Source organism: Nansenia antarctica (genome assembly GCF_963989245.1).
Source record: "Nansenia antarctica genome assembly, chromosome: 3".
NCBI classification, from domain to species: domain Eukaryota; kingdom Metazoa; phylum Chordata; class Actinopteri; order Argentiniformes; family Microstomatidae; genus Nansenia; species Nansenia antarctica.
Window position 1 is genome coordinate 41,370,043 of NC_137688.1, and position 24,495 is coordinate 41,394,537.

At 43.0% G+C, this 24,495-nt stretch overlaps 1 protein-coding gene across 1 annotated transcript in view; it reads right to left on the reverse strand.

Moving 5' to 3' along the window:
• Positions 1-22,411: 22,411 nt before the first annotated feature.
• The window catches only part of LOC308154087 (transcription elongation factor SPT6-like), a gene marked incomplete at both ends in the record, with an annotated part of 15,031 nt that continues 12,947 nt past the window's right edge, over positions 22,412-24,495 (reverse strand). The window contains 5 exons of the mRNA XM_080527265.1: positions 22,412-22,598; positions 22,802-23,013; positions 23,246-23,424; positions 24,050-24,127; positions 24,319-24,431. Coding sequence (XP_080383391.1) covers positions 22,412-22,598; positions 22,802-23,013; positions 23,246-23,424; positions 24,050-24,127; positions 24,319-24,431 — 769 coding nt within the window. The remainder of the gene's footprint in view (positions 22,599-22,801; positions 23,014-23,245; positions 23,425-24,049; positions 24,128-24,318; positions 24,432-24,495) is intronic.

Below are 24,495 nucleotides of genomic sequence, written 5' to 3' on the forward strand. Positions count from 1 at the left end.
CATGACACACGACTCAAATCAAACATTCCTTCACAGTCTCTGCCTCTTTCTGAATATCTTGCAGGTTTTTGAGGGCATCCTCTGTGGTTATCATTGGTTAACGTTTATTATTTCTCATAATTTTTGCACTTTTACCTTCAATGTGGTATACAGCCTATATCCTTCCAAGTCCTGTATACGGTACCAAGTATTCTAAATGGCTAATATACCAAATAGCACAGTGAAGGATATTGGATCACCAGTGAGCTTTACTTCCTGGAACGTAAAAGGCCTTAATGGACCAGTTAAAAGAACTAGAATTTTCAACCATCTTAAGCATCATAAAATTGATATACTGTACCTTTTTTTGCAAGAAACACACCTGGTAGTCAAGGATCACAATAGACTTAGGAAATCTTGGGTGGGGCAAGTATTCCATTCTAATTTTAGTGCTAAGGCGAGAGGAGTAGCAATCTTAATTAACAAAAAAATACAATTCACTCCAACAGATATAATTTCTGATCCACAAGGTCGATTTATTATGGTTTCTGGCTCCCTCTTTCACACACAAGTTTTGCTTGCGAATGTATATGCTCCAAATTGGGATGATGAACATTTTATCAAAAGTCTTATTTCGTCCATGCCTAATGTGCAGTCACAATCATTAATCCTGGGAGGTGACTTTAACTGTGCCATCAACCCAAGCTTAGACAGGTCCCACCCTAAATCTAGGTCCCCTTCAAAAATGGCTGCAGCTTTGAACACTTTTATATCCCAGATAGCATGTGTGGACCCCTGGCGATACAGCTTTCCTCAAAGCAAAGAGTTTTCATTTTTCTCACATGTACACCACACATACTCCAGGATCAATATTTTTTTTTATAGACAAATCACTTCTCCCCTCAATAAGGAAAATTAAATATTCAACCATAGTTGAATCCGATCACTCTCCTGTCTTGATGGATCTCTCCTTCTCTCTTAACCGACGAGAACGCCCACCATGGAGATTAAATACAGCCTTACTTGCAGACAAATATTTCTGTTCGACAGTGTCTGTGACAATTGACAATTTCCTTGAAACAAACAAAAATGATTCAACTTCCCCATCTTTATTATGGGAAACACTAAAAGCTGTCATTAGAGGTGAGATCATAGCATACTCGGCCCAGTTAAAGAAGGCAAAACAAAATGAACAGATTAACCTCCTGAACTCCATATCTGAACTGGACAGACAATATTCTATATCCCCTTCACCAGAGATATACAAAGAAAGATTGGGTCTTCAAACACAGTATAATTTGTCTTCTACTGATCAGGCTGAGAGACTATTACTTCGTTCACGAGGTTTAGTATTCGAACATGGAGAAAAGGCAGGACGACTTCTGGCTCATCAACTCAAATGCAGGTCTGCCACTAAATTTATATCAGAGATTATAAATACTTCAAACAAACACATAGTTAATCCAACTGCAATTAATGACACTTTCAAAACTTTTTACTCAAAGTTATATACCTCTGAAACACCTTCTGACAGTTCACCTATGCTGAAGTTCTTTGATAAATTAAATATTCCCCAAATGAATCGCTCTCAAAAAGGAATTGCAGATAGACCCGTGGAAATGCAGGAAATAATTGAATCAATGAGGGGAATGCAGAGTGGGAAAGCTCCAGGCCCGGATGGCTATCCAATCGAATTCTACAAAAAATTCACCACTAAATTGGCCCCTTTGCTTCTAGACATGTACAAGGACTCCATGGACAGAGGAACCTTACCACAAACACTTACAGAGGCATCTATTACACTTCTGCTTAAACCAGGAAAGGTTGCTTCAAACTGTGGTTCCTACAGGCCTATCTTACTTTTGAATGTGGATTCCAAGATACTAGCGAAGGCTCTGGCTACCCGCTTAGACCCCATCCTACCTGATATAATATCGACAGACCAATCTGGTTTTATCAAAGGCCGCCACTCCTATTCGAATATTCGTCCTCTCTTAGGCGTGATACACTCCCCTGCGTCTGATACTATACCAGAAGTAGTTGTCTCACTGGATGCTGAGAAGGCATTCGACAGGGTCGAGTGGACATATCTGTTTGAAGTTTTACAAAGATTTGGTTTTGGGCCCAAATATATCTCCTGGATTAAGTTGCTTTACTCCTCTCCTAGGGCATCGGTGGTCACAAATGGGACCCGCTCTCAGTACTTTCTAGGGGTGTAACGGATCACCTAACTCACGGATCGGATCGTGTCACGGTTTTTGAGTCACGGATCGGATCATTTTTCGGATCAACACAAAACATTTTTGTTTTTATAAAAACTGCTTTTTCCTTGAATTCTGTAAAAACACCACTTTTACTATGTGACAAAAACCAACAACATTCAAGATGTCAAAACTGGTAATATATATATATATATACATATATATATATATATATATATATATATATTATATATATATATAACATATTCTACACTCAAACATTACATAATTATACTGAAATACACTCAATTTAAATGATAGGAGAGAGGGAGGAGGCGCCTGGTTGCAGCAGTGAGTCACTGGGCTCTTTAAAGCAGATGAATAAACATGTTTTATGCCACTTTTAACTAAATAATAAAGTGAACCCTTATTTTGAACATGGTATGAAAACAATGCCTACATTATCAGAAGTTGTCGAGCTACCTTTTTCGTGCCTCCCGTCATAGTTGACAGAGAAGCCAAAGTGCTCCCATACATGGGATTTAAATGACGAGGAGGCATTTCGAGTTCTTCTCCGCCGAACAACGTAACATGACACACTTGGGCCGCGTTCGTAAATTCGCTTTGAGAGCGCCGGAGCGCACACTGGGTCCGACGTCATAAAGGGACCAAGTAATTTGATTGGACAAGAGGCGTTCCTTGAACGCTGATCAGATTCCAGAGCGGATTTACGAACGCAGCCTTGTTGTTGTGGATTTCCAGCTTCACGTGTAGTGAGCAAACAACGGATTATTTTTCTTTCGCATTATCAACCTATCATTGCGCTTTAGAGTACAACAAAGCCCGCAACTGTCGCGTCTATCTTTTCATGGCAACTCTACATTGTGATTTACAAGAGATATTAAGTAAGATATTAAGTAATATTATTACTTGTTAACATTTTGCAATTGATCCGCGGTACACATGCGTTCCGAACCGTGGAGGGCGATCCGAACGGATCACGGAATTTCCTCAAAACAAAGACGGAATTTCACCAAAAACTAGAGGGTGGCAACATATATATTTTTTAAAATAGCGGTTAAGTCATTAAAGCCGAGCAGGTGATTTTATATAGAAGGTGATCAAATACCAACATATCCTACAGCTGCAGAGGAACATGCGCATGACACACACACACACACACACACACACACACAGAAAGATCATCAGCTCATCGAATATGAAGTACACAAGAGTAGAGTAGGCTACACATGGAACCGGGAACGCGCATACAGCACTGAACAACATCCGTTGAATATAAACTTGTGACTGACAGTCACATACATACATACATACATACATACACACACACACAATCAAAGATCATCAGCTCATCAATACGAAGTAGGCCTACATGAGAGTACACACACAAAACCGGCTAACGTTACTGTTTACACAAGTAAAATCACAGTGTGACAGTCAGATGGAGCATTCGGTAAACAACCAACAGCAAGGTAATGCTATCAGCTGAGTTAAAGAAAACCAACTCTTACCTTTGATGACACCGACATGATCTCTGTTTACCCGTACCTCCGCCGTTCTGTTCGTGGTGATTTTAGAGGCAATAGATTATTTTTGCCCCGCGCATATTGCTATGAATAGTTCGAAGCTAGCGTTAGGTGCGAGGCTGCTTGGTTAACCCATTAGCGGGAACATTATTTGTTTCACAAAATAGCCTGATTTAGTTGACCATGAACATCAGAGACATGCATTACGAATGTTCATCTAAAATACTCGATACTGAGCACTGGTATAAGAACATGAACCAGAGAACAGCAGTAAATGCAATAACCCACAGTCGTCGCTGATGATGTTGCATTTTCGATTAGGATACGTATGGGATTAAAGGGACCGGCGCCGGGTGAAGAGAGAGAGAGGAGAGTGATTTCCTGAAATCCAAATGTCCCGCTAAATTCGGACCAATCACAAAACTGTTTTGCAAGCGCGTCGCCTCGCGCCGCACGCCTGTTGAGAGCGATTCAGTCTCGATTGCAGTGCGAACACAAATGACACGGTTAATTGCAACATTGTAACATATTGTAACTTACTACCCCCTAAATCGTAACGAAATGTAGGTCTGGAAGCGAACTAAATCTAGCTTCAATCTGCTTTTTTTCTGTTCTCCGGTCATAATAACTGAATCAATTAGTGGCGGAGAAAATTCATTTGTGGCGGTCCACCACGAATCAATGCATATAGAGGAAACACTGGTGTGTGTGTGTGTGTGTGTGTGTGTATTATTCCAAATAATTATTCCAACCAACCCACCCTCCTGTTCCTCTCCAGCTTCAACCAGGCTCCACCAACAACAGTCAACCAGGCTCCACCAACAACAGTCAACCAGGAGCCCCCAGCAGCCCCCAGCAGGTGACCAGGAGCCAGTGGGTGTCTAGGCCCAGCGTCCAGCCCGTGTCTACCAGCACCATGCAGCCAGCGGCCAGTGACACTGACCAGGTCCAGTCAGTGACTCCTAAAACGGTCAGCGGGAACACTGAGGTGGCGACCAACACAGATCAGCCAGAGACCATCAAGTCTGAGCAGCCTTCTAAGTCTCAGAGTAAAGTCATGGTGAGGTATGTGGTCCATATCCTTGGGAGGACACACACACACACACACACACACACACACCGCTGCATTCCGTATTGGTAATATGCTGTCGATTGTGAGCGTCATCCTCCTCCTGCCTAGAGTGAAGACCCCATACTCCCGGGTGGTGGGTGATGACAGAGCCGCTCCCCAGAGACGTGGCCAGCCACAGGCTAGGACGGTGATCCAGCAGTGCTCCCAGGCCAAGCTGAAGGTCAAACCTCCAGGGAGGGGGGCTGAGGACTTGCCTGAGGACTGGGTGGAGGTATAGTAGTTGTCGACCAGGGGAGGGCTGGTGGAGGTGGAAATCAGAGGACAGGCTCACTGTAAGGCATGTATGTATTTGATGATTTCTCAGACACAGATTAAGACCACGTCCTAGATCTTAAAATAGTCTTCAATGGAGAATCTTTACTGAAAGTGTGATTTAGTCCAGGATTTGGCTTAAACTGTGTCCAGGAATGGGAACCCAGCCTATTAATTTCAGTTAGTACTAGCACAGAACCTTGGTTCTAACGTGAAAAAATACTATTGTGCAATATGACAACCCTAGTTGACTATCTGTGCAGTATAGTACAGTGGATTGTGTACATAGCCTTTATTTATGTAAACCAGCTCCTTACCTTCTTGTGATTTTATTCTTTTTCTAAAAGTTTTTTTTTTTTTTCCTTTCCTAACACCAGGGGAGCCACCCCTCCTAAATTTCGTTGTTTGGTACCTGTACTGTAGCAATGACAATAAAGTCCATTCATTCATTCATTCCCCCTTCATTGTGTTCTGTGGACAGATTCAAGAAGGAATGGTGATCTACGTGTGTTTCTTCAAAGACGCCACGAAAGACATCGTTCCAAAAATGGGTAAGCTGTTGAGGTGTGACACCAGCTGAAACTGTGTGTCTTCAAATGTCCTTTACATTGTGATTGGTTCACCTCTACAGTAGGTGCTGCGTGCTCAATTTTTGTTACTGGCCTATCACAGTATTCACAAAGGGTTGTTATTTGCACCAAATTGATGATGCCTAATTTCACTAACTATCACTAACTTTCACTAACACTATCTAAACATAACTTACTGTAACAATTTGACTGATATAACCCCCCCCCCTTTATAAATGGAAGCTACCAGCTACCCCTACCCCCCATATCAATGGAAGCTACAGTATTTTATCCAAGTAGCACTGTGGCAGAGATCAGTGTAAGAACACCAGTCTACATCCACTTCCTTCCCTAATGGACATGTTAATCAACACTAAGCTGTTCTATACTATTAGACCTGAAACAGCTGCCTGCAGTAGCAGAGATTATCTTTGTCAGGGGAGGCTGGTGGAGGTAGAAATCGGAGGACGGGCTCATTGTATTGCAATGACATAGATGCATGGGATGGAGTGAGGAATGGTATCAATCACACATGTTTGATGATACCATTCCTTATTCCATGTCATGTATTACAATGAGCACGTCCTCTGATGTCTACCTCCACCAGCCTCCCCTGGTGCGTATGTATATAACAACACTAGTGAGTATGATTCCATGTCTCCCTAGTGGACACTCTACTCAACACCAAGCTGTTCCGTGACGCCCAGATGCGGCAGGTGTCTGTGCTGGAGCTCCCAGGCAGCGTGCTCATCCTCCCCCAGGACACCCTGAGAGGAGAGCCCGCCGACAGGAAGAAGATGATCTACCCGGACATCGCTGAGAAGCAGTGGGGGGCGCAGCTCTACACCAACTTTGTCTCGGGCTGTGAGAAGATGCTGGGGGCCTCTAGTAGGTGTGTCAGTGCTGGGTGCACGATCCAACATGGCAGCTATGGAAGGAGACAGGAGATCTGCCTAAACTCCAAAGCACCTTTCACACACCTGGTTGAGTTTTGATGCTAGTTTGGATGTGGATGGTCAAAGTTGTGTCTGAGTTGTTATTTAAATACCAAGACCCAACCGATATTGTAAATGCAACTGTGTTTTTTGTTAGTTTAATTATATATATATATTTTAATGCAAATTACACATTTTGTTATAAAATGAGAAAGATGTTATGAACATGTAAATTTGGCACAGGAGGAGTTTTACAATGTACAATGTACTGTTTACAGGGGAGGCTCGTGGAGGCAGAAATCCGAGGACGGACTCATTGTAATGCATGGAACATTCCTCACCGTTTCATACATTACAATGAGGCTGTCCTTTGATGTCTACCTCTACTAGCCTCCCCTGATTGTTTACTGCTTCCAAACCTGATCTTGACATGACAGAGATGTTTTATATTACTTGAAAAAAGCTTTTATACAACAGGGGGAATGCCCGTTCTAAATTCTACCTTTGTTTATGCCATGCTCAAATACGGTGGCTGAAATGATTCTATTTTTATGACACAAGTTTGTGATATTGTTATTTGTGTTTGTCACAGTTTGTTGGTTTGAATCAAACTAAATTAAAACAGTGGTTTTCCTACACTAAATAAATGGTCTCTGATCATTTTAGTGCAAAACAAGTGTACCATTCTGTCTTGAATGTCTTTATTGTCGAATGGGGATACCATATTTTGAATATAAATATATAAAATCGGTTTTCCAACACATTAAAACTACAGTTTATTTGTCTCTGGTAGACTCATCGTTCTGTATCTCTTCCATCAACGCACTACCCTGGAGCGTCATTTGTACCGCTGGACTAAGTTCGATGTTTCTGCGCTCGACTATTCCGAGTCAAGCCTAGCCAGCGTAGTTGTGGCCACTTCGCGCTAGCACCCAGCATCAAATGGCGTTTTTCCATCAGCAGCGCAGGTCGCGTCCTAACGATTCCCACCGTAGTTGGGCCCTCCGCCACGCCCCCAGCGGGCTCGACTCCGAAACGGCATACATTTTCGCGGACTGCATACATTTTCGCGCACTGCGTGGCTATTTTAAACATTACCGTTTCAATCAACCACGTAATATGTCACTGTAGCGTGGCTATTTTAAACATTACCGTTTCAATCAACCACGTAATATGTCACTGTAGCGTACTCCTAATGTCCACCATGTACTTGAAACACAAATCAGATATTTATTCACCAGAACTAGTAAAACAGAGGTAGAGGACAACAGAGGGGCCAGAAAAGTGAGCTGTAAAAAAATATTCCCTGACCTCTCTTAACGAGACGAGCGATAAGTTACATTAAATTACAATATCAGAGCATAAAAACATCACAGGAGAGACATGGCAAATGTGCGTCCATGAGTGTGAGTCCATCCCACCAGCTAAGCAGTTTTTGAGTCGATTAAAGTTTCATTTATTTCAGTTGTTCTGCCTATGTATCCTCTTGAGGATAAAACATGTGAGATCAGGTTTTGTATAGATTTGTAAAAATGAACATTAGAACCTGAAATGAACTGATTGAAAAGAACCGATTAATATGAACTGATTGAAAAGGGCCTATTGATATGAACAGATTGAAGTGAACAGATTGACAATAGCAGGCCTATTAAATACAATGGCAGTCAAAACTGTCCTTTTGAGCCGTGGGTCTTCAATATATACAAAGGGGTAGAGGAGCACCAAAATATTATGAATGAAAAAACCTTTATTGTCGCCAATGGGGAAATTTTGTTGTCAAACAGCTTAGTAGGGCAGACAGAAAACATTCAATAAATAAATACATAAAACTATAAAATATAATATATAATATAATAATATAAAATTATGTTCTGCCTCGAAGGACCGATGAGAGAGGGGCACTGTAATCCACTGTGTCGCGCCTCTGTAGTGGATGAGGGGCACTGTACGGTAGTGTCCTGCCTCTGCAGTGGATGAGGGGCACTGTACGGTAGCGTCCTGCCTCTGTAGTGGATACACAACCATCATCAACATAGTATTATACAGTCTCAACCCCAATCATGTGAGGGGTCTTTTGACAATACATACATAATAACTACAATATGATCTTTAAAAAAAGGTGCACCTTTGGACAAACTGGAGGTCTGGGCAGATCTCTCTGTTCGCTGAGGCATTGACATATCTCACGCCATACTGCATTTGCAGGTCGTGCTTCAACACACAAAGTGCTGATGTGGGAGAGTGGCCGATTTCAAAAAGCCTCGTCAGGCTCTCAATTGATGCCTTCCCCACATCTCTGTGCCCAAGGGCCTCGGCCACAAACAGGTTGTGGTTGTGGGTGTTCTTTACCCTGACTTCCAATGGGAAGTCAGGCATGTGTCTGTCCTTGCAGCTGTTGACAGAATCATATCAACATTATGTTAAGTTTGAGCCAGTGAATGAGGGAATCAGTGGATTGGTGAGGTAACAAGGAGGATGTGGATGAGTTGAAATACTTGGCGTCAACAATCCAAAGTAATGGAGAGCGTAAAATAGAGGTGAAGAAGATAGTGCAAGCTGGGTGGAGTGGGTGGAGAAGTGTCTTAAGAATGATTTGTGACAGAATGCTACCAGAATTCTACCACCAATAGTGAAAAGGAAAGTTTACACGTGGTGGCATTGTCTGACAAATAACTAAACAAGAGGCAGAGCTTGGTTTTGGACATGGCAGATAGGAGACAAGCTGGTAGGGGTAAGGATGCTGGAGATAGAGCTGAAGGAAAAGGTGGAGGCCTAAAAGAAGGTATATGGTGTGGTGAGGGTGGACCTGCAGATGGTTGGAGTGAGAGAAGCTGATACAGGACAGTTTAAAATGGAAAAAAATACTCTGCTAACGAGGATGTTAAGTTTAAGCCAAGGATGAATATAACAACATGATTATCAGCGTACAGTAGACCTCACATCAACATGGTGCTGACACTTGTAGTCCACCTAAACAAAACATTATATTCACTATATAAACGTAAAGTGGAAGGAGTTGAGAACCTATGTGAATGCCATCCGCCTGATACGTGACTGTTTGGAGCAGGCACAAGACATTTTAACTGTTACCCTGAAAAGAACGCGCTTTGCCAGACATGGAATGGTTCTTTGGACCCTCCATGTTACCCCGGAGTGTTTTGCTGCCTTCACCCACTCCCTTGCCTCGTCCTCTGTCCTGACCTGGACTCTAATTTGTGCCTCAAATGAAGCATGATCCCCTGGTGATGGCAGGTCCATGTATTTGCACACATGGTATGTGTGATCAGGGGGTAGCCAACTCTGCAGATGGAAGCCACAGAGGAAGAAAATACAATTAGTATGGACGGATATACATTGGGACCTTTACCTCATAACCTTATCCTACAATGATGACTTATTGCGATTCTCATCAGTTCCCTTCTTCCAGTTGCTAGGTTCATAAATAAACACTTTAGGGCTCAATCTGTCAATAACAAGCTAGTACTCAACAATAAGCAATCCGGTCTTCTCTGGTCATAACTGTCATCATATTTCATATTTACATGCTAACAGCAATGTAATTTGAAGGGCTTGACTTTGTAGCCTACATTATGTGTGAACACATTACTTTTTCCTTGTGATGAGTTCACTTGTCTGAAGGACAAGTAGGCTACAGTACATGAAAAAGTCCTGCTAAACTTTAACGTTATACCTTCAATTGAGGATATTCCTCCACGTTTTCCCTGACATATGAGCACACACTGACCTGAGTGCTACTGACAGTGACAGGGTTCACTGATGGTCTGTAAATTACCAAGGAGAAGTGTTAGGTTCAAAACGTAGGAGCAATAACCAAAATCATGAATGAAAGACCCAAATATGTACTTTTCACAATGCACATGGAGTTCATATTTTAACTTTAGAAACGTTGATAAATGAAACCTACGCGGGCGCAGCATAAGTGCGGCAGTCTTGCATCGACATCTTGCAGCGAGGCATCGACATCTTGCAGCGAGGAAAGAGATGCGCAGCCTTCAATTGAGGATATTCCTCCACGTTTTCCCTGACATCTGAGCACACACTGACCTGAGTGCTACTGACAGTGACAGGGTTCACTGATGGTCTGTAAATTACCAAGGAGAAGTAATAGGTTCAAAACGTAGGAGCAATAACCAAAATCATGAATGAAAGACCCAAATATGTACTTTTCACAATGCACATGGAGTTCATATTTTAACTTTAGAAACGTTGATAAATGAAACCTACGCGGGCGCAGCATAAGTGCGGCAGTCTTGCATCGACATCTTGCAGCGAGGCATCGACATCTTGCAGCGAGGAAAGAGGCGCGCAGCCTGGGGGGCGGAGCCCGCTGGGCGTGGCGGAGCCCGCTGGGCGTGGCGGAGGGCCCAACTATGGTGGGAATCGTTAGGACGCGCCCAGGTCGGGTCGGGTCACTTTAGCCCACTTTAGCCCGCTTTTGAACAGTTCTGGTTTTCCATTATACACAACCGACCCGGACTAGTAGGAGGAGTAGACGATAGTAGGCGGAGTTACGCGTCATAACAGCTGTCAACGGGAGTTGCGGTGCTGCACTCTCTCTATATATTTCGGGCTAAACTGTGCAGTGTAGCCGGCGTCCTGGTTCCTCCAGCAACCGGACACTTCCATAAATAACAACAAATATGTAATATGTAAATATGTATAATACCACGTTCATTGATAAAATGACGCCAGGGATGGAAAGGGGTGAAGGGGGATGATGAAGCTCTGGACTACGGAACGGCAGCACAGCACAGCGGGGGGAAATGCGATAAGAATTATGTCAAAATGCAGCACCATCATGCACAGATCAGCCTTAAAACATGTAACGTTAGATATATATCGTTATACAGGGAGCGATGTATGTCTACGGAAAGGCTGATAGATTGTAGAATCTTCTTGTCGGTAAAACGATGGAATCAATCTATTGAGGATTGTGATCTTAAATGCGTTTTGTCATCTCATGCTAGATTAGGTGCACACTGCACAGCATACACGATTTGACAAGGAAATAGGATGTTCAACACGGGTTGGAATCTCTGTACTTGATTTATTAAGACAGTCAGCGAATGGTTCATCAGCACAGTACCACAGCATCGGCATTCAACGACATCATTATACAGACAGGCTGATAGATACGAGTGCAGCGCTGTCTTGCTGGTAGTCAAATATATGTATTTATACAGCATATGGATGTTACGTGCCTGTTACCTGCCGATTTCAGTTCTAGTAGTTTAGATCTCGCAACCAGGGAAACGCTGACAAGACGCGAATCTACCGGCATTTGACTCATGAGTGAACGGCGAAAATGGCTGGACGGCACAGCAGCAGCAGCGGGTGAACTCCCGGTTCATCGAGTTTACGGTTAAAAGCATAACTTCTCTGGGTGTCAGCGCGGTGGTTAAGGGCTCAAAATGACCGTAGACCGATGGTGAAGTTAGCAAAGGAGTATTGTGTTTGTACCACCTCCACAGCCGGTGTTATTCACGGGCAAAGACGGTGCATAATAGCGATGATTCATTGAAATGACATTAAACTAAGATAATACGATGGTCAGCATAATTTTTCGAATCTTTATTAATAAGCTATTACAGAAACTCTAGTGACATTTTCCTAGAGCGAATGTGGTATTTCAAGATGGCGGTTAGTGAAGAAATCTATGGACATGGGATGACGATTTCCATTGACCAATCAACGGTGTGCAGCGTCACACGTCACACGCAGCCTGGCAAAAAGATCCGGATTTTAAAATTTAGACCCTGGTCTCGATGGGGAGCTAAAGAAGCGAGCCGAGCCGACCTGGGACGACAATGGAAAAGGGGAAAAGAAGCAGGCCGAAGCGGGCTGGCCTGCTTTGGCCTGCTTTGGCCCTGTAATGGAAAAGCGCCATTATAGAATAGACTTTAAGATCCTTTTACTAGTCTATAAATCACTCCACTGCGATGCACCCAATTACATGGTGGACATGCTCATAAGATACACACCAGCTAGACCCCTAAGGTCTAGTGGCACGGAACTTTTAATAGTGCCAGAGGCTAGGACAAAGAGATTTGGAGGATCAGCTTTTAGCATATATGCTCCTAGATTGTGGAACACCCTACCTGAGGGCCTGAGGTTGTCTAAAACTCAGGACATTTTTAAGCGTGACCTCAAAACCTACTTATTCAATGTCGCCTTTTGCTACTAAGGGAGACATTGGACATTATAGAACTAGGATCACTAGGCCATTACACCATACTCGTGTTTTGAGATTTGTGTTGACAGGAAAATGGACCCGGGTGCTGATGAGGCACTGTCAGCTCCCAGTAGCACCTAGAGCAGTACTGGAACCGGTACAAGGGTGTACCAGGACCACCATCAGGTTGTATTGCTGTCATCTTTATTGTGTTGTTGCATCATAACTGTGCTTAAGATTCTCTTTTGGCAGGACCTGTGCCCATGCTGGATGCAGAACGATGCAGATATAACACTAAATGTATGGACAGTGTGTACGCCGATAATATGCAAGGAACTTTTCCTGGATACATGGTGTACAGGTTTTTTGCCCTTGCTTGCTTGCTTTGTGCCGGTGGTCCTTGGCCTCCCCTTGGGGCCCCCCGGCTGCCCCGTGTGCCTGGTCTGTTCCGCCGCCGGGGCACCTGCTTGGCCGTCCTTGTGCGGGGCCTCTTTGGTCTGTGCTTGCTTGGCTGGGCCGGGTGTGCTGGTGGTGGGGCGGGCTGGGTGTGTGGGGCGGCGGGGGCTCCCCGGGGGGGGGTGTGGGGGCCCACCGCTGGGTGCTGGTAGGCAAACTGGCTAGTAGTCGCTCTATGTGTAGAGGGCTGCAAGGGAATTTTCCTGGCTACATAGTGTACAGGTTTTTACTTTTGCCTGCTCGCGGCTCTGTCAGTATTGATTGATTGATTGACTGATTGACTGAAAATGTTCATTGTGTGAAGCGCATTGAGTTGCATCTTGTAAGAAATGCGCTATACAAATAAAATTTGATTTGATTTGAAGACTGATGTATTTAATGGTGACAAAGACAACAGAAGAATCACATTTCAAATACATAAAAATCTTATGTTCAAGAAGAATGATTTGTCTCTCCTTTGGTCCTGAGGCAAATAACCTTGAATTAGTGAGATCTCCTCCTTGACACATCTTCTTCAGGATGCTCAGGAATAGTCTGGTACTTTGGCACCTGCAGTAAGGCAACAAAGTCAAAATTTTGATGGTAGAAATGTGTTAAGTGTTAAATCCATTTATCAATTACCTCCCTCCCTTTATTTAATTTGTGTATTCATATATATATATATATATATATATATATATATATATTCTTAGGAACTTAGTTCCGACTAAGTAATTTGATTGGACAATAGGCATTCCATGAGTGCCGATATACAGTATAACAGCACTGGGACTTTTAACTATGTATCACTCCGCCGCACAGATGCTTTACTAAATGACCGTTAATTAGACTACTACATGTTTGTGTTCAGGTTACTAGGCAACAGTCCATTTGAAGTTCAGTTGCATAACTATATTTTTATTTTGATGATTAAATAAACAAACAAATCATAATCTGTTGTCGCTTATTACTGTTGACTAATAAAGGGCGCTGTAGAACTGCTGTATAAAAGCAATATCACACTTGAGGTCGTGCTTCGGTACTCGGCCTGCGGCCTCGTACCTACGACCGAATCACAGCCGTGCTGATATTCAGTATAACAGCACTCACTCTCGTGTGATATTGCTTAAATATGTTCTCTCACTTTAGAACTTTTCCTTTTGCATCTCCATGGACAGTCCCTTATCAACCGCAACTCCCCCTCTCTCCTAACAGATGCGTTCTGGGGCTGTCCTGATAGACTGCCGAAGTAGAGTCGGTCATGATAGCTGGAACTCATCAAGTTGTCCATGTTGTCCATCAAGTTGTCCATCAAGTTGTCTTGGCTACTACCTGTGAGTGCGCTACTACCTGTGAGTGCGCGCCTCGATAGTGCAGTACACCGCCACAGTGCACTTTGCGCAAGGCCATCATCTACCGAGGCGAAGTGACGCTATACCATGAAAGTCTGGAATATTGCCTATCCTTTGTGACGCCATAGTAGCCTAACTATGAAGGATATCATTGTTGTCAGCAGATGATGTGATCTTTTCTCATTTGAATTATATCGGGAATTACTATCGGGACTACAAACATACAATAAATAATTCAAATATGCCAAAGTCCTATAGGATTTATGCTGAAAGGTATATATATATAAAAAAAAAAAGTATCCATATCAACCTGTAGGCATAACATGGTCACCAACAGAAACATACGCTATTCATTTATCTGGAGCACAATAGGATTATTGGAGTTTCCCTCCCGTAAACCCTTGCTGTAATGAGCATTCAATTAAGAATGAACCCGTTGGCTTCCCCGAGCTTCAGTCGCATGTTACCTCTGGTGATTTTCTCTCCGCCTAGTAACAATCCGATTCCAACGGTTTTGTTGAATACGCCTCTCCTTAATTATTTGTAAATCCAACCATGTGACACAACACTGGGGTGATTAGTACGCTAACTCGACGACTTTTCTTCTTGAATGGTTGGTCATGCCGGTCTATTGGGTGCATATACTCATTGAGACACACTTGAGACTATACATTTTGGGTTCCACATTATAATGTAGGCGACTCAACTGCTAAAGGCAGGCCTACCAATAGCTGAATTGTATAATTAGGCATAGCCTATGCTTCAGTGACCAAAACGGGACTGCATGGTCGAATGGTACCCCTCGCTCAAGTGAAACAATCTGCTCTATGCCGATTGTCTCTATGGTTATTTTAAATGACAGGTTCATCATTTCATCCCGAATAATGCGACTATATACTGTTAAGTGGTAAGGCATATTGTAGGTTGCAAATAATTAGGCAAAACATAATAAAATACAGATCGGTGCTGCGAACGCGTGATTGCGTGCAAGCTCTATGCAAACCTATTTGTTCTCAACAATGAAAGACGTCCGTTCCGACATTCTCATTTAGGTCATCACCAATGCCTTTTGTGAAATGTGAAAGATGTCCAATCTCTTGGCCTGAAAGAATCACCCCATCTCTGTTACCATGGAAAGCACGACAAGAACCTCCTCCTAGCGGCGTCACCAGAGTAAATCTCGACTTTTGGAGAAAAGGGGGGTCGGGGAGGTAACTTGCGGTCAACCAGAGTTGGCTACCAGTTCACGTCGTACGATTAACCCTCTCTAGGACAATACACGGTAGGCTCTTTATTTGAATGATCACCTGTTAGAAGACATAGCATACCTGCTAGAAACATAAAGGCATGCAAATGAACATGTGGTGGCAGTACAGGATCATTGGCCCGTAAACTTGTTGAATTGACAGAATACGCAGCTTTTTACATTACATTTATCAAGGGTCCATTTGCGCGCAAACACTGAAACTAGTATGGCTATCATTTCAATGGATCCTATTGCAACAACGGGACGTGCGTAAATACTGAAGGGGTTAATCTTTTCAATGTAAGATCCCTCCCAGTGTTGTCAGTCATCGTATTAATAATCGCACCACCACCACTTCAAGTGCCGCTTTAAAAGTCGGTGGTCACGAGCGCCCGGGAGAGTGGTGCTGTCTCAGTGTGTGTGGTGCTGAAAGCGCGCACGGCAGAAATGTGGTCGGTATTTTTTGTCTTTCTGTCTTATTTAGACAGAAACTTTGTAAAAAGCGAATTCCTTCGCAATTCTTTTCTTGATGCAGAAAGGGAAGGCAAAGAAATGTTTTTGATGCTCAATAGCACTTTCTGTGCTAAAATGTCTGTTATGGGGGAGAATTACCTTTACCAAGTGTCCGACGGGATTGAGGAGGTGCGCTCCGTGCATGACCCAGCCGGTAAACTTGTGGACTGCTCGATGACAGTTAACCAGATGCAGGTGAAGTCATTCATGCACGTGTGCAGATTGGGACTGAGGGAACAAACAACCAAACCAGAAGATTTGGAACTGAGTTTTGTAAACATGGCAGAAGCCAAATCCAACTGTCTTGCGCTACACAGCAGATCAAAGCGCGCGAGGGTCATGTCGAGGATAGGCGCACCAACAGCACAGAACGCCAAGGATGAGAAAGAGAGCTCTGTCCCCGAGAAAGACACGGTGTTAAGGAGATCCAAGCGTGGTTTTACTTATCCTGGGACGCTTTGGTGTGGAGCGGGCAACATGGCTGACCATTATGACCATCTGGGTAGGTTGTGTAATTATTTGGAGCTGGAAACATCAATCTATTCTATTGTATTATATATAGAGAGAGAGAGATAGAGAGAGTGTGTGAGAGAGAGTGTGTGTCTATATTCTATAGGGTCTATATTCAGCTGCAGTAGGGTAACATTCAGTAAAAACGTGTATTCTACTTTTCTGACCATGTTAAGCTCTTTTTTGTTCTTCTTTGACTTCTGTTCATGTATTTAGCGGTGCTGCATACTGCCTCCACTCATTATAGAGTACATTATGGCAACTTAGATTAATTACTGTTCATTCACAGGAGAGTTCGCTCAGACCGACAGCTGTTGCCGCATTCATGACCACTGTCCATATGTCATTCATGCATTCTCCTCCAACTATGGCTACACCAATTTCAAGTGGCATCCCCTTTGCCACTGTGACTGCGATAATGCGTAAGTAAAAAAATCCAACTTAAAAACACGTTAATTGTCCTTGTTATTTGGGGAAAACTGTCTGGGGCCAATGTGATGAGTTGAATTTGAATTAGAACATGAATTTTCAAGAGCTCACTTGAGACAAAGAGACTCAAATCAATAGAATGATGTACTGCCTGTCAAAACACAGAGACAGACTTCAATAAAGATGGAGTGGGTAATTTTCTTTCTCTGTCACACTCTGCAGGTTGAAGGATTGTCTGAGGAAAGTCAACGACACATCCTCAAGGGTGGTTGGCCAGGCATTCTTCAACGTCATAGAGGTGCCTTGCTTTGAGTTCACATATGAGGAGCAGTGTGTGGAGCGACACTGGTATGGCGTGTAAGTACTCACTAGACAGCGCTTAAGTTAAAACCTTATGTGTAAGTACTCACTAGACAGTGCTTAAGTTAAAACCTTATGGGCCGGTTTCAGAGACAAGGCTTAAGCCTAGTCCTGGACTAAATCACACTTTCAATGTAAAATCTCCATTGAAGATGTTTTTTAGTCTAGGATTAGGCTTAAGCCTTGTCTGTGAAACCGGCCCTTTGTGTAAGTACTCACTAGACAGCGCTTAAGTTAAAACCTTATGTGTAAGTACTCACTAGACAGCGCTTAAGTTAAAATCTTATGTGTAAGTACTCACTAGACAGTGCTTAAGTTAAAACCTTATGTGGCTTTCTGTCTTTTTATTCTGAGCTGTATTCTACATGGGCCAAATCTTAACCAGACGTCTCCCCTTCTCTCTTATCCACAAAGGTGTAAAAAGTATGAGAAACAACCTGTCGCAGTGGCAAGAGAGTCAGTCCCATATGATTTTGGGGGCATTGAAGTTATTGATGTGCTGACTTTGGCTCCCCCGGGACAGAGAGAGTCAAAGAAAGCAGACAAAGAGCGGGACATGCCTGAGGGCACGACACAGTCCAGTGTGTCAGGCTCCCAGACCACTGGCCTGGAGGAGCCGTCTCTCAGGAACGTGATGACAGCCGCCGAAGACTTCATCAAAGTCCTTGCCACCGTCTCCACCTCTCAGAGCTCCAGCACAGACACCACCAAAGGAGATACACAAACCTCTGATAAGAAGAAGAGGAAGAATGGAGGGAAAAAGAGAAAGAACACCAAGAGGAGGAGAAAAGGAAAGGGGAGAAAGAGAAAGCCGAAAGTTGACTTTGTCTCAAAAGCAGAGGAAGGGGCCGCTGTTACTCCCCCCAGCACCAAAGCAGAGGAGGTCATTGATAAGAGTAACTTTGTAAATGAGCCTGGTAAGATTGACAAGTTGAACAGAGATGTCAACAATTTCATTGACGGTGCATTAGATCTGGGAGGGAAAGAGGAGCTTTCTAATGATGTCATGAGAGATGAACCAATGATAGATAATAAAACTCACCATGTCTTTGTCACCTCACCCACTGTTTTCAAGAAGGAACAGACAATGCTGAAGACACGAGGGCCAAATGATCAAACTGAAACAACAGCACTTGCCTCAACAACAGCCAACTCACCCACTTGCACACCACCAATGACCAAAAGGCTGAGGTCAAGAAAGGGGGAGGGGAGGAAAAGACAGAGCAACATAGCTACAACTCCCCCCAGTAAAGAAGCTTCACCCCATGATGCCATTAAAGAGGACCTCCCCATTAGTATAGCAGACATCTCTGGCAACCTGACCATTCCCACCACCACTGCTATAATCACTACAGAGAAGCTTTCACAACAACGTTTTGAGAGTCGTAGTGAAAAGGGACCTGTTACTACTTCTGCAAGCTCCCCCATTGTGACGGCCCTCAAAAGCAAAAGGCACAGGTCAATGGAGAGAGAGGAGAGAATTAAAAGGAGAAAAGGCACGTCCATTCCCATAGTGGTGGTTTCTCTCCAAAATTCTGCTGTAGGCGAACCTCAAGTGATCACTAGCAGTGGTATGCCAACCATCCCTGCTACGATCACCAGTATTAACACTGCAGAGCAGCTTGTGTCACACAGACCACACACGTATCATGAGACAGCACCTGTCACTAGGCCTGCTACAGCTGTAACCTCCACTTTGAGTGCCCCCAAAACCAATAGGCATAGGTCGAAAGAGAGAGTGGGGAGAAAGAGAAGGAGAAAAATCATACCTACTCAGGTTTCGGGTGACAGCACTCCTCGCCAGACCCCCACTGAAGATGGGCTACAACTGCTTACCACCACTGACAACACTGGTGCCATCCCCAATACCACGACTACAGTAATCACCACCGGGGTGCTAGTATCACGTAGGGCAGAGAGTCAGAGTGAAAAGGGAGATCTTACTGCTACTGCCAGCACCTCTATTGTGACTGCGGAAAGACTTGGGTCAAAAGAGAGAGAGGGGAGAAAGAAACAGAGAAAAATATTACCCAGAGTTTTCAATGATGGAGTTAGTATCAGTAACGACGATGAGACTGAACATGGAACAATGACAAGCGCACGTCTGAGATCCTCAGCAATCTCATCCAAAGTTGATGAGATAGGAGAGTTACAGCCACAGTCTGCTGAGAACCGCACAGAGCAGGCCCTCTTCACTGTGCAGACCCGCACACCCCCGATGAGTCCAATTAACATAACTGTTCAGAAAACAAAAGAGAGACTAGGTAGAAAGAAAAGACGAAAAATCAGTCTCTCTAGTTTACCACAATGAGACACTGCTAAGGATAGGCCTACTGTTAGCATAGAATGATAGAGTGCAATGATGTCTTAGGTGACTAGCTTAGCTCTTGACTGTCAGGATAACCTTTGATGCAGACGTAAATACTGTACTAGTCGTGTATGATGTTATGTGAAATCAACATTTGAGTCAGGAATTTTATCAATCGAATGGAAAATCAGGATCATGTTTTGTAATACTGTATGGGCATTTAAACACCAATGATGAATAAAATACTGGATTGGAGCATTTTTCAATGCAATGACTTATAAATGTGCCAATTTTGTAGATAACACATTACTTATGTCAAATAATCTAGGCATATTATTCATATACACAGCAGAAAGAATGTTTGATTGGGAGAAAATTAAGTTAATGCAATACTATAAACCTGCTTAATTATTATAATTATTATATGTACATAGTATATACACATAACCCAAGCCAATAATTCAGCCTCTCTTAGAGCATTCCAAGTTTACTATTTCCTTTGTTCCTTTGTTGCTTTGGCAGTCCTAGTCCCCACCAATGCGACTTACGGCATTGTGTGGAAAGGGGTCACATTCTTAACAGAGGATTATGTGCTCACTGTGTGTGCTCTATTCTCTCAAACTTTAAAAGAGGGTTGTAACACCCGGCACAGCCACTAAAAACCCACATCAGCTGATTCTCACATGCTCACACCTAAAAGGAGTAGCTTTCATGAAGTGAAATAGACTGTACTGTACAGTATAACTGTCAAATGGAGATGCAGAGAGTCATGCACAAGTCCCTTCCTTTATGGAATAATCACAGTATTGTGGTTTTGGGCACAAACCAGACAACAAGCTGTTAGCCCTCAAAACGTAGAATATCTGCTTTAGCACCAACGGTAGCTAATTACCAGTTTCACTAGATCTCATCAACTCATGTACACATACTTGATAGAATATTATATTTTGCAGACTGCATTTACCAGCCACTGCAATATAAAATAGTTATACACTTGAGCAAGCAGCCACACATAAATAAGTCAGCTAACAATGAGGACTTTATGATCCTGATCATGTTCTCAGACTCTGGGACCAGATCCAAGCATTCAGAAGAGGACTGCTTGGATTAGGGTCAAAATGTTAAGCAGTACTGGCAAAGTAGCCCAATTAGATCAGTGACCAAGCACACATTTCTCACCTTATACAACAATCTATAATCTGCATTAACAGTAGTATTCTATTAATCAAATGTGTACCTACTCTGCACATCTGAGATCATACAGTATGGAGGCAAATAAGACACAGAGAGGCTGCCCTGTATTTCTTCCATTTTTATGAAGGAAAGGTATTAAACGACGCTAACACACAGCTTTCATACTGCATGAGATACTGTGAGGATTTACTTGTCATAGACACATTTTGTTTGTGGGTTACATGAGTACATTATGAGTACTGAAAATGACTGACACATTTTGTTTTAACACACAATTTTAACCTCAATTTTTTTACTAAATATTTAAATGTCAACTATAGCGGTATCGTAGTGTAAATATTATGATGTATCACAGTAAAGCACAGTTTAACCACAGCACATTTTCTTCAGCAACGCATCAGAACATACTGAAAACATTCAAAGTAAAAAAATATATAATAATAATTAAAAGTGCTTAAGATTATACCCCTTGTTCAACACTCCCAGTTCCAAGTAAAACTGTCAATGTTCTTCACAGACAGGGAATTTAGCCTGTAATGGTAGCAACTGTATGCAGAAGGCTATTCCCACATACCTCTCAGGCTGACTCACACAGCACCTTCAATTGCTTATTCATTCAAATGGCCAAATTAGGAGTTATGTGACAAAGATATAATAGTACAGATATAATATACATACAAGGGCACTAGAAATTAACATTTCTAACCCAACAATGAGCAACCCTAACAAGAGGTTAATATAGATCTTTTCAGAAACAGCGTTTCTGCGTATCAAGTTAATGAGCTTAAAGCCTGATTAGAGCAAAGCATGCAGTTTTGAATGTTTCCTGTACATTCCACAAAAATTGCAAATGCGAAACAGTAAATACCAAAGGGGTGATGGTCAATAGTCCCTTCCATTTTCACTTCGTATGGAAAAAGCCTCCGCTGCATTAGAAATGGGTTTGGAGAAAACGACTTTTATAAAAATCCATTCCCCATTTTCACACATCCCTATTGGTCGACTGTAACATAAGCAGGGTTTTAGTGGTGAGACGAAAGGTAGGCTAATGCTAGACATGCTAATGTCAAAATCTGCTCAATGATGTTAAAGCTGGGAAATGCTATTCACTATTAAAAATGTCCTTAAACAGTGCTTACCCTCAACCACATCCCTGAACCTAGTTTATCAGTGTGACCATTGATATATCTAGGTACCAGTGGAGTGTATATAATGGGTCTGGAGCGTGTGAAAGTAGGAGTGGAGGAGAGTTTATTTTAGCGATCCATCTCATCCAGCAGAGGCGTGGCGTCTCCGGCAATGGACATGGGCGTGCTCTCGATCATGGGGCTGGGAGAAGGTCGTGGGGTCATCCTAGGCCTCTGTTTCTTACGCTCTGCCTCTTTTTCCTGCAGCCACTGTTCGGCCATCTTGCCCCAGTCCACTGCTGTATGTGAGGTTGCCCTAAGGGGTTGGGGAACAGAACGTCAGAGAATTCAGCATTCAATCTCGCAGTTTTACTGCTTTCCAAACAGTTAAAGATGGGATCTTGGTGTAAATATGTGTGTAAATAGTGTAAATATCCAGCTACCAGACCTGGGTTCAAATAGTATTTGAAATGTTTTTGGCTAGGCTAAGCTTAGAGCTGATACTGTGGTGTGACTTACTTTGGTTGCTGTGGTGTCCTGTGGCGGGAGGACGAGGAGGAAGACGGTGTGGAGGAGGAAGGGCGACGTCCATGTGAGTGTGATGACTGGGGGGTGCTGCTGGGGTACTGGGGGGTGGTGTTGGAAGTCTGCTGCTGGCTGGGGGTGGTGTAGGAGTAGCTGGGGGTCAGGAGAGGTGTAGCAACAGCCTGCTGAGCTGGGGTGGCAAACACCTGGGAATGAACAAAAAAGGGTTCAATTAAAAAATACAGTAACTAAAAAAAAAGTTAACTATTATATATACACATTTCATATACGCATTTCATTTATCCTTATTTTGTTGTTGTTGAGAAATCTTTGATAGAATAATGTATTTGTAATCATTGATTCCTAATTTCAATTCACTTCCTAAACTGCCTGAATGGAAATTCAGTTGACCCAAATCGCACCATATACCATACGTACATGATAGGCGCTGCTGCTGCCCCCTCCCCCACTGCTGCCACCAGTGTAGCCGTACTGGCTCGACGCCCACTGGGCAGGCGTGCTGTTGGGGTTCTGGCCCTGGCCTGTTACCGCGGCAATGGCGCTGAACATCTGAGAGGTCATGTTGTGAGGGAGGGAGCTCACTGCTCGAGTTAGATCTGAATCGCAGAGACAGACGAACACACATGGGTATATATGAAATATAGGGCAGTAAGTGTAGTGTAAAAACTCGCACACTACATAAACCTTAAGGAAAACTCTGTAGACAGAGATTAGAATCTTTATTTTATCATGCTCTTAAAAAAGTGCAAAGTGCTCTGGTGCAAAAAGTGCAAGGTGCGGGACAAACGTTTCGGTCATCATCAGTGTCACAGGGCAACAAACCAGAGCACTTTGCTGATAAAATAAAGAAAAAAATATTTTTCTAATCTCTGTCTAAGGAGTTTTCCTTAAAGTGTATGTAGTGTGCGAGTTTTTCTACACTTACTGCCCTATAATTTTTGAAACTACCACACCTGCAACCAATTATTGGAAGAGGAAAAAGGACAAAGTAAGGCGCAACAGTTTTCCCTGGACTCTATTATATATGAAATATATACATAATATACATATAAATATAAATATATATATGAAAAGCAACTTCTTGAAAGTCCTTAAAATGATGATGATGTATACTAAAAGATGCGTCCAGTTACACAGTAACAAGTAATTGAAGCGCCATTTTATCATAGGCATACAACTGACATCCATACATGTAGATATCCAACTGAGAAGGCTACTGACCTGCAATGTTTATATTGGCTGGTGTGGCGTTGACAGAGGCTGGGGTTCGTGTTCTACTACTGCTACTGGGAGTGATCCCTGTTGAAGAGATACAAGACTAATCATGTTCTAGAACTGAATGGAGGTTTTACACACTACAGAGCTGACCCAGACCACGTTTTCCTTTTCGAACACTATTTCAGCAACTTCAACAACTGTGTACAGCTCAGCTTGGCTCAGCTCTGTAGTGTGATTAGGGTATATGATGTATTTGTAGGACAGCCTCTGACCTGGCACAGGCTCTTGGTAATGGTCCTTAAACCAGCGGAAGAGTCCGTTGACTGTGGGGAAGATCTGTGATCTGTAACGGAATCCTTCAGGGGTGATGGTCACAAACTCAATCCTGCAGGACAAGGTTACAAAACACTGATTTTGACATCCATTTAGCTAATTATGCCCTACTGTAA